This window comes from Leptosomus discolor, chromosome 2, assembly GCF_034619465.1.
Source record: "Leptosomus discolor isolate bLepDis1 chromosome 2, bLepDis1.hap2, whole genome shotgun sequence".
Lineage (NCBI taxonomy): Eukaryota > Metazoa > Chordata > Aves > Leptosomiformes > Leptosomidae > Leptosomus > Leptosomus discolor.
In genome coordinates this window covers 127,708,889-127,719,562 of record NC_141392.1, presented here as the reverse complement: position 1 = coordinate 127,719,562, position 10,674 = coordinate 127,708,889, and the positions used below count along the sequence as shown (strand labels likewise).

The window sequence follows — 10,674 nt, the reverse complement described above, 5'->3', positions numbered from 1 at the left end:
GTACCGGCCGCTCAGCCCCTGGCCACAACTGCAGCCGCAGCAGCAGCCGCAGCAGCAGCAGCATGGTGCAGATGCAGGCAGCCATGGCTCCCACCCACCGCCTCTTCCTCCTCCTCCTCCTCGTGGCCCTGCGTGCCAGGGCTGCCCGGGCTGCTCCGTGGCGAGCCCGGGGAGCAGGTAAGTGGGCAGCGCTGGGGCAGCCTTTCACGGGCCAGCGGCTCTTCTCCCCCAGAAGCGTGGAGGAGGGTTTGTTCCCTCCAGTGCTTTAGCGAGGGCTCCCTCCGTGTGCGTGACAGCTCTCCCCGTAAGAAAGCCCCGAGGGGCCGTGTGTTGCTCCCTCCGCTCCGCTCCGCTCCGCTCCGCTCCTCCAGGGCTCTTGCAGGTGGCCTGGAAAGGGTGGCCCCGGAGAGCTGCCCCCTGCCAGCCGAGAGGCCGCCAGGCCCCTCTGCAGCTGTGGCCACCTCCACCGACGTCTGCCTCCCACCTTGCTACCTGACGCCCTTCCAGCGCCTGCGGGTCCCCAAGGCACAAGGGGATCCCGACATGCGATGGAGACGTTTCTCATCTGTGCTTGCTTCTAGATGAGGGCGGCGGCGAAGGTTATCCAGCTTCTCGCGTGGATGTTGGGTTGGAGCCCTTGGGGCATCCTGGAGGTAAGTTCTCAACGTCCCTTTCCCCGAAAGAGCCAACGCCGACAACGGGGCAAGAGCTTATTCACGTGCAGTTCTCCTTCAGACCCCCCCGTGCTCGACGGCTTCCCGGCTTTTTCGCCCGCTGCTGTCCTCAGGCCTGAGAGCACTCCCATGGGGAAGTCAGGGGGAGGAGGGAGCGTTTCCCTCTTAATCTTCTTTCCGCGGCCGACGCGCAGACATGGAGAAGAGAAGAGCCGAGAGGGAACGGGTCGGGCTGAGTGATGTGCCCCGGGGCGCTTGGCCTTGCCAAGCTGCCTTGGCAGCCCCTTGGAGCCCGAGCTGCTCCCAGTGCTGGCTGCCCAGCCAGCGGGCTTGTTGGGGTGGAGTTGAGAGCTGGTGTGCGCTCCAGGGACTCCTTTATCCCGGCAGCTCCGCGCGTGGGTGGTTTCGCCCTCGGGCCTGCCCTCTCCTTGCGTGATCCCCTTAGCGCTTCTGCGATTCGGCGCTGCCGAGGTAGGTCACCATAGATGACAGCAGCTTCTCTGGGTCTTTGGTTACAGACGTGCCCGTCGGGAGGATGTCACCTTGGCTGAACGCTCTGATACGGAACGGCCTGCATCGCAGGGGTGAGTGGTCTGTCTCTGCTCACCTCACAGGCTCACCGCTGGTTTTCCGGAGCTTCCTCGTGTGAAATTGAACCCAATACTTTCTCTTAAGGACCTCCAAGAGCAAAGTACCCGGCAGAAGGAGCAAAAAAGTCCCCGGATGCATCTGAAAGGCTAAGGCAGATTCTGAAGGATCTGGAGAGAGGACACGGTGGGTATATTTCACCCTGCCTTAGCCGTGAGCCTCGGCAACCTGAGGTTTTAGACACACGTCTGGACACGCTCTAGCCTGCCTGGGGGGGGAAGGGGTCGACCAGAGCCTCGCAGCAGCGACGCTGGGATTCACACCCTGCAGGCGCTGGCGAGGCGCAGAGACGGTGCAGGGCCTCTGCTGCCGGGTGTGCTTGAAGCCGCGTGCTGGGGCAGCTGCGGCCCCAGCCGTACCAGTACGGCGGCTCAGAGGTGGCTCGTGCAGGCGTCGCTAGGAGGCTGGAGGGCCTGGCGAGGGCCGAGCCCGTGTTCGGCTGACAGGCAGCACTGCTTGGCCACTGGGCCAGTTGCAGGCGGGAGCGAGGTCCCAGGCACGGCTGGTTGCCCTTTCCTAGTGCTGCAAGTCGGGTGGAGGCGCTGATTCGGCAAGCTGCGTGGGTTGTGCTCCATTTCCCGCCTGCGGAGCGACGGCTGGGATAATGGGGCGAATGTGACCGTGGGTGGTGCTTACGGGGAAGGGCGCGAGGGCCTTGCGGAGGAGCCCTGCTCGGAAGGGCTGTTTCCCCGGCCGGCCCGGCTGCAGCTGCTGCCCGGCCCCTTGGAAGGAAGGCGTTGGGCATCGCCGTGCCGTTGGACAAAAATGCCCCCCGTGCAGTGCAAACCAGCAGTTGGCGTGCCATGGCCTCGTCTCCCAGCAGGGCAGGCGTGGCTGTGCTTGGCAGTAGTGACTAGGGGCAGCCCCAAAAGCCCCGGCATTTTTTCTAAAGCGTAGCGACATCTTTGGGGAGTATTGCCTCCTGAAGATGCCATCTCCCTGATGGGGCACGGTTCCATCTGACCCAACTGTCCCTCTTGCTTTCTCCAGGGACGGACCAACGGGCTGGGCAGGAGGCGGCGTTTTCGGAAGCAGGCGGTGCCTCGCTGCTGAGCTCCGCAGAACAGCCAGAGGTCACTCGAGCCACCACCACGGCAGCGCTTTGGGGAGGAAGCGCTGGCTCGCAGCCCGGCTCCACCAAAGAAACCTTGGTGACGCAAGCCACCACCACGGCGGCTTTTTCAGAAGGAAGCGGTGCCTCGCTGCCAGGCTCCGAAACAGAAACGGAGGCGTTGCAAGCCACAGGCACAACGGCATCTTTCGAAGGAAGCGGTGGTTTGCTGCCCAGCTCCACCGAAGAAACGGAGGCGACGCAAGCCACCACCATGGTGGCGTTTTCGGAAGGAAGTGCTGTCTGGCTGCCAGACTCCACTGAAGAGACAGAGGTGTCACAATCCACAGGCACAGCAGTGTTTTCGGAAGGAAGCGGTGCCTCGCTGCCAGACTCTGAGAAGGAAATTGAGACAACGCAAGGGACTGGCACAACGGCGTTTTTGGAGGGCAGCGGTGGTTTGCTGACCAGCTCCACCGAAGAAATGGAGGTGATGGAAGCCACAGGCACGGCCACATTTTCGGAAGGAAGCGGCATCTTGCTGCCAGACTCTGACAAAGATACAGAGGCGACAGCAGCCACCACCACAGCAGCAGTTTCAGAAGGATGCGGTGGCTCACAGCCGGGCTCCACCGAAGTAACGGAGGTGACACCAGCCACCAGCACGGCAGGTAATTGCTGTCCCCTGGTCAGCCGGTGTCTCCCACCAGGATCGCTGTGTGTCAGCAGGCTCTTCCCCAGTGCCCGCTCTTGCACGTCCCGCCAGCAGCCAAAGCTGAAAGGCTTTCGGGTTCGAGGCCCCTGGGCCACGTTCCGCAGGGGCTGGGCAATGGGACTCTCAGTCCCACGCTCCTCCCGCCGTAGCTGCCTCCCAGAGCTTGCCGTGAGTGCCTAGAGGCCCAGGGAGGGCTTTGGTCCGTGTCCCTCGAAGGAGCGACCGGCCGAGCGGCTGCGCCGCCCCCGTGCGCTGCTTCTCAGTTTTGGTCGGTGGGACAACCTGTCCTGTCCCAAGGGGTGGGAGCGTGCCTCCAGGCACCAGCACTGCGGGGGGCAAACCGAGAGCTTCCTGGCCGCAGCCAGCGTACTGCAGGGTTAGCAGTGCTGGACAGGACGGGCTGACCTTCCGCATTGCTCCCCCAGATGCCCTCGGCAAGACAACCACAAGCGCTGGCCACCCCCAGAGCACCACAAGTTTTTTCCGGCGCCAAGGTGTCAGAACGTGCCTTATGTTCAGCACAGCAGCCCTCGTGTTTTTCCTGCCACCTGCGACGCTGTTGTGCTGCGTCTTGATCTACTGCATGAGAAAAGAGTGAGTTGCTGACTTCGCGTTCCCCCTCCACCCCGCTGCCTTCGAAGGCTGCTCGTAGCCACGACGTATTTTCTGTCGGGCTGCTGTGGTTGGCCGGAAATCCCTGGCGAGGTTTCTGCTGCTGTCAGTGGCTTTAACTGGCATCTTAACTGCTGGGCCGCCTTCTCGGGAGCCTGCGCTGCCCGGAGCCAGGGTCAGCTCAAACTGACCCTGCCCGGACAAGAGCAGCCCCACTGAGCGACAGGCATAGGCACAGCAAGCTCAGCACGAGCACGAGCACGAGCACGAGCGGGCAGAGATGGCCCGAGAAAGCGAGGCGCGTGCTAGCGCCTCTGCTCTTGAGCAGCGAACCTGCCCAGAGGCCTCCCCCTGCTCGGTGGTGCCACGAGGTGCAGGTGTCCACCTTGGCCAAGCTGTGCCGGCAGCTCAGCCCGTGGCGCTGAGCCTTGCCAGCTCTGGGCCGTGCTGCGGGGGAGACTCCCTGTGTCCCATCTGCAGCTCACGGCCTCATCGGCCTCCTCTCTCCACAGGCACCTCTGCAGCTTCAGCAGACCACTGGAAACTGGCGGTCGCCCCTCTCACCCGGATAGCCAGACCACCCAGTCCAGCACACTTGGGAGCCAGACCTAATGCCAGTATCAGCCGCTCCTGCCCTCCCCAGAGTCCCACAGCCCGTCCACATCTGTCCCTGCTGCTGGAGAACCAGCCCAGGGCTTCCCAGCTGTGGCTCCAAGCAGAGTGGACCCCTGACCACCTGAGAGGCCCAGCCCAGCTCTCCAGCCGCTCAGGCAAGGCTTGCAGACAGGCAGCCGAGCCCTCCAGCCATGCAGCCTAGCCCTCTAGCCGCCCATCCCACACCTCTAACCAGCCTGCTGAGCCCTCCAGCCACTCGTGACCATTTTTTGGTGTTCTTCGAGATGGCTTAGGCGTGGACTTGGCCATGGCAGGTCAGTGCTTGGACACAATGGCCTTAAAGGTCTTTTCCAAGGTACGCGACTCTATGAGTCTATGTTCTCTTCATCATCAGAATGAGCTGCTTAATAAAAATACGTCAGCCGCTCAGCCTGGAGCCTTTCCTTCCTCAGACTGACACGCCGTAGCTGAAGCCCTTCCGTGAACGGCTCTCAGCAGGCGAGCTCATCCCCCCTTCCAAGGGCAGGCGCGCGGTCATCTTCCAAAGCAGTTCAAGGCAAGGCTCCCGCCTGCAGACGCAACTCTGGCGTCTGCCACAGCACCACGAAAGCCTCGGTGACTGGGCCGAAACCCACGCCGACGTCCGGCATGGCGCCTGGAGGAAGCTGCACCAAACCCTTCCGGAGCTCCGCAGAAAAGCAGCGTCTGGAAAAGCGCAGGCTGCAGCGGGGCTCGGCCTGCAGGTACCCCACGGCTCTCGGGACTAGGGCTGTCGGCCTGCGTTCGCGTGGGCCTTGGCTGGAGCCCAGAAACACCAGCTGGCCAAAGGGAGTCGAGGCAGCAGCGGTCCCCGGAGCCCCCCGGCGGGCTGAAGGAGGAGGCGCCTCCCCGCGCGGGCAGCGAGCGGGTCGGGCCGCAGCCGAAACAGAGCCCACCCAGCAGGGCCGCCGCGATCGGAGCTCTCCCGCGCCCAGCACGCTTGGAGCCGCTCCGGGCTGGAAGGGTGCGGAGCTCGAGCTTGCTTTGAGCCTGCAGCAGCCACCACGGGCCAGGAGAGCAGCTGCCCTGCTCAGCTCTGGGGAAAGGGCCGCACCGAGCCCGCCCGCAGCCTCGCCGATCTGCTCTCCGTCCTGGCCCAGCCCCGCTCTGCCCTGCTGTGCTCTCAGTTCAGATAAAGCTGCTCTTATTTCCTGTCGGATGTGTTGGGGTCAGACACCGCAAGGCTCAGGAAGCGTCTCGGTGTGAGCAGACAGCGGTAGCCCGGCTCCAGGGAGCCGTTGCCATGCAGCCTCTCCCTGGCGATGAGGTCACACCTGGGATGTGAGCTTACAGCAGTGATGTGATGTCACAGAGTGCTGTGGTGCCATGACCCCTATAAAGTACCGACCACTCAGTGCACGTGAGCTGTCCCCAGGCAGCCTCAATCTGGCCACGAGGTCACTGCAGGGCTGTGACGTCTCAGAAGCAACATGTCACAGACCCCCAGTGGTGCTATGCCACCTATAAGGACCCACCCCACTCAGTCCCTGAGAACTGTTCCCAGGCAGGCTCGCCCCATCTATGAGGTCAGAGCAGGGTTGTGATGTCACAACAGTGACATGATGTCACAGAGCCGCCACGGTGCCACGCCACCTCTAAGTACCGGCCGCTCAGCCCCTGGCCACAACTGCAGCCGCAGCAGCAGCCGCAGCAGCAGCAGCATGGTGCAGATGCAGGCAGCCATGGCTCCCACCCACCGCCTCTTCCTCCTCCTCCTCCTCGTGGCCCTGCGTGCCAGGGCTGCCCGGGCTGCTCCGTGGCGAGCCCGGGGAGCAGGTAAGTGGGCAGCGCTGGGGCAGCCTTTCACGGGCCAGCGGCTCTTCTCCCCCAGAAGCGTGGAGGAGGGTTTGTTCCCTCCAGTGCTTTAGCGAGGGCTCCCTCCGTGCGCGTGACAGCTCTCCCCGTAAGAAAGCCCCGAGGGGCCGTGTGTTGCTCCCTCCGCTCCGCTCCGCTCCGCTCCGCTCCGCTCCGCTCCTCCAGGGCTCTTGCAGGTGGCCTGGAAAGGGTGGCCCCGGAGAGCTGCCCCCTGCCAGCCGAGAGGCCGCCAGGCCCCTCTGCAGCTGTGGCCACCTCCACCGACATCTGCCTCCCACCTTGCTACCTGACGCCCTTCCAGCGCCTGCGGGTCCCCAAGGCACAAGGGGATCCCGACATGCGATGGAGACGTTTCTCATCTGTGATTGCTTCTAGATGAGGGCGGCGGCGAAGGTTATCCAGCTTCTCGCGTGGATGTTGGGTTGGAGCCCTTGGGGCATCCTGGAGGTAAGTTCTCAACGTCCCTTTCCCCGAAAGAGCCAACGCCGACAACGGGGCAAGAGCTTATTCACGTGCAGTTCTCCTTCAGACCGCCCCGTGCTCGACGGCTTCCCGGCTTTTTCGCCCGCTGCTGTCCTCAGGCCCGAGAGCACTCCCATGGGGAAGTCAGGGGGAGGAGGGAGCATTTCCCTCTTAATCTTCTTTCCGCGGCCGACGCGCAGACATGGAGAAGAGAAGAGCCGAGAGGGAACGGGTCGGGCTGAGTGATGTGCCCCGGGGCGCTTGGCCTTGCCAAGCTGCCTTGGCAGCCCCTTGGAGCCCGAGCTGCTCCCAGTGCTGGCTGCCCAGCCAGCGGGCTTGTTGGGGTGGAGTTGAGAGCTGGTGTGCGCTCCAGGGACTCCTTTATCCCGGCAGCTCCGCGCGTGGGTGGTTTCGCCCTCGGGCCTGCCCTCTCCTTGCGTGATCCCCTTAGCGCTTCTGCGATTCGGCGCTGCCGAGGTAGGTCACCATAGATGACAGCAGCTTCTCCGGGTCTTTGGTTACAGACGTGCCCGTCGGGAGGACGTCACCTTGGCTGAACGCTCTGATACGGAACGGCCTGCATCGCAGGGGTGAGTGGTCTGTCTCTGCTCACCTCACAGGCTCACCGCTGGTTTTCCGGAGCTTCCTCGTGTGAAATTGAACCCAATACTTTCTCTTAAGGACCTCCAAGAGCAAAGTACCTGGCCGAAGGAGCAAAAAAGTCCCTGGAGCCATCTGAAATGCTACAGCCTGTGCAGGAGGAGGTGTTTTCGCAAGGAAGCGCTGGCTCGCAGCCAGGCTTTGACAAAGAATTGGTGGCGACACCAGCCACCAGCACGGCAGGTAATTGCTGTCCCCTGGTCAGCCGGTGTCTCCCACCAGGATCGCTGTGTGTCAGCAGGCTCTTCCCCAGTGCCCGCTCTTGCACGTCCCGCCAGCAGCCAAAGCTGAAAGGCTTTCGGGTTCGAGGCCCCTGGGCCACGTTCCGCAGGGGCTGGGCAATGGGACTCTCAGTCCCACGCTCCTCCCGCCGTAGCTGCCTCCCAGAGCTTGCCGTGAGTGCCTAGAGGCCCAAGGCCCAGGAGCAGCAGGGAGCGGGATCCCTGCGTGAGCTGAGGTCCAGCGCGAGGCCCTGGCTGCCAGCAGGAGGGAGAGTTGGGGGTGGCACTCCCTGCTGCAGGGAGGGCTTTGGTCCGTGTCCCTCGAAGGAGCGACCGGCCGAGCGGCTGCGCCGCCCCCGTGCGCTGCTTCTCAGTTTTGGTCGGTGGGACAACCTGTCCTGTCCCAAGGGGTGGGAGCGTGCCTCCAGGCACCAGCACTGCGGGGGGCAAACCGAGAGCTTCCTGGCCGCAGCCAGCGTACTGCAGGGTTAGCAGTGCTGCACAGGACGGGCTGACCTTCCGCATTGCTCCTCCAGATGCCCTCGGCAACAAAACCACGAGTGCTGGCCACCCCCAGAGCACCGGGGGTGTTTCCAGTCATGAAAAGATGAGTGCGCGTCTCATAATCGGCACAGTATTTGCTGTGATTTCCCTGCCACCCGCAATACTGTTTTGCTTCGTCATGATCTGCTGGTTGGTGGCGAGAAAAGTGTGAGTTACTGATTTTACCCACTCATTTCTTTCTTTGATGGCTGCAAGACACGCACTAGCGCCTGTTCCTGAGCAGCAAACCTGCCCAGAGCCCTCCCCCTGCTCGATGGTGCCACGAGGTGCAGGTGTCCATGTTTGCCAAGCTGTGCCGGCAGCTCAGCCCGTGGCGCTGAGCCTTGCCAGCTCTGGCCCGTGCTGGGGGGGAGACTCCCTGTGTCCCATCTGCAGCTCACGGCCTCATCGGCCTCCTCTCTCCACAGGAATTTTTGAGAGCTGGACCCAACGCCAGCAGCCGCGTAACCCTCCAGCAGCCTGGCCCAGCCTTTCACCCGTCTGTAATAAAACTGCCCATTTTTATGTGCCTATGTTATCGTTGTCAGAATGTTAATAAAAAGAGCATCAGCCACTCAGCCTGGAGCCATTCCTTCCTCAGACTGACACGCCGTAGCTGAAGCCCTTCCGTGAACGGCTCTCAGCAGGCGAGCTCATCCCCCCTTCCAAGGGCAGGCGCGCGGTCATCTTCCAAAGCAGTTCAAGGCAAGGCTCCCGCCTGCAGACACAACTCTGGCGTCTGCCACAGCACCACGAAAGCCTCGTTGACTGGGCCGAAACCCACGCCGACGTCCGGCATGGCGCCTGGAGGAAGCTGCACCAAACCCTTCCGGAGCTCCGCAGAAAAGCAGCGTCTGGAAAAGCGCAGGCTGCAGCGGGGCTCGGCCTGCAGGTACCCCACGGCTCTCGGGACTAGGGCTGTCGGCCTGCGTTCGCGTGGGCCTTGGCTGGAGCCCAGAAACACCAGCTGGCCAAAGGGAGTCGAGGCAGCAGCGGTCCCCGGAGCCCCCCGGCGGGCTGAAGGAGGAGGCGCCTCCCCGCGCGGGCAGCGAGCGGGTCGGGCCGCAGCCGAAACAGAGCCCACCCAGCAGGGCCGCCGCGATCGGAGCTCTCCCGCGCCCAGCACGCTTGGAGCCGCTCCGGGCTGGAAGGGTGCGGAGCTCGAGCTTGCTTTGAGCCTGCAGCAGCCACCACGGGCCAGGAGAGCAGCTGCCCTGCTCAGCTCTGGGGAAAGGGCCGCACCGAGCCCGCCCGCAGCCTCGCCGATCTGCTCTCCGTCCTGGCCCAGCCCCGCTCTGCCCTGCTGTGCTCTCAGTTCAGATAAAGCTGCTCTTATTTCCTGTCGGATGTGTTGGGGTCAGACACCGCAAGGCTCAGGAAGCGTCTCGGTGTGAGCAGACAGCGGTAGCCCGGCTCCAGGGAGCCGTTGCCATGCAGCCTCTCCCTGGCGATGAGGTCACACCTGGGATGTGAGCTTACAGCAGTGATGTGATGTCACAGAGTGCTGTGGTGCCATGACCCCTATAAAGTACCGACCACTCAGTGCACGTGAGCTGTCCCCAGGCAGCCTCAATCTGGCCACGAGGTCACTGCAGGGCTGTGACGTCTCAGAAGCAACATGTCACAGACCCCCAGTGGTGCTATGCCACCTATAAGGACCCACCCCACTCAGTCCCTGAGAACTGTTCCCAGGCAGGCTCGCCCCATCTATGAGGTCAGAGCAGGGTTGTGATGTCACAACAGTGACATGATGTCACAGAGCCGCCACGGTGCCACGCCACCTCTAAGTACCGGCCGCTCAGCCCCTGGCCACAACTGCAGCCGCAGCAGCAGCCGCAGCAGCAGCAGCATGGTGCAGATGCAGGCAGCCATGGCTCCCACCCACCGCCTCTTCCTCCTCCTCCTCCTCGTGGCCCTGCGTGCCAGGGCTGCCCGGGCTGCTCCGTGGCGAGCCCGGGGAGCAGGTAAGTGGGCAGCGCTGGGGCAGCCTTTCACGGGCCAGCGGCTCTTCTCCCCCAGAAGCGTGGAGGAGGGTTTGTTCCCTCCAGTGCTTTAGCGAGGGCTCCCTCCGTGTGCGTGACAGCTCTCCCCGTAAGAAAGCCCCGAGGGGCCGTGTGTTGCTCCCTCCGCTCCGCTCCGCTCCGCTCCGCTCCGCTCCTCCAGGGCTCTTGCAGGTGGCCTGGAAAGGGTGGCCCCGGAGAGCTGCCCCCTGCCAGCCGAGAGGCCGCCAGGCCCCTCTGCAGCTGTGGCCACCTCCACCGACGTCTGCCTCCCACCTTGCTACCTGACGCCCTTCCAGCGCCTGCGGGTCCCCAAGGCACAAGGGGATCCCGACATGCGATGGAGACGTTTCTCATCTGTGCTTGCTTCTAGATGAGGGCGGCGGCGAAGGTTATCCAGCTTCTCGCGTGGATGTTGGGTTGGAGCCCTTGGGGCATCCTGGAGGTAAGTTCTCAACGTCCCTTTCCCCGAAAGAGCCAACGCCGACAACGGGGCAAGAGCTTATTCACGTGCAGTTCTCCTTCAGACCGCCCCGTGCTCGACGGCTTCCCGGCTTTTTCGCCCGCTGCTGTCCTCAGGCCTGAGAGCACTCCCATGGGGAAGTCAGGGGGAGGAGGG

At 63.6% G+C, this 10,674-nt stretch overlaps 1 protein-coding gene across 1 annotated transcript; it reads left to right on the top strand.

Annotated features, from left to right (window-relative positions):
• Positions 1-6,036: 6,036 nt before the first annotated feature.
• LOC147416108 (uncharacterized) lies at positions 6,037-8,633 on the top strand. The gene is made up of 8 exons (XM_086460513.1): positions 6,037-6,130; positions 6,545-6,616; positions 6,699-6,774; positions 7,083-7,108; positions 7,156-7,221; positions 7,313-7,474; positions 8,049-8,223; positions 8,484-8,633. Exons 1-8 carry the CDS (start codon positions 6,037-6,039, stop codon positions 8,491-8,493), a joined length of 681 nt encoding a protein of 226 aa, XP_086316639.1. The 3' UTR covers positions 8,494-8,633.
• The last annotated feature ends 2,041 nt before the right edge of the window (positions 8,634-10,674 follow it).

Coding starts and splice junctions, on each gene's coding strand:
- LOC147416108 (XM_086460513.1), top strand. CDS start 6,037: ATGGCTCCCACCCACCGCCTCTTCCTCCTCCTCCTCCTCGTGGCCCTG. Junction 6,775..7,082: donor GAGAGCACTCCCATGGGGAA/GTCAGGGGGAGG, acceptor TGATCCCCTTAG/CGCTTCTGCGATTCGGCGCT. Junction 7,109..7,155: donor TGCGATTCGGCGCTGCCGAG/GTAGGTCACCAT, acceptor CTTTGGTTACAG/ACGTGCCCGTCGGGAGGACG.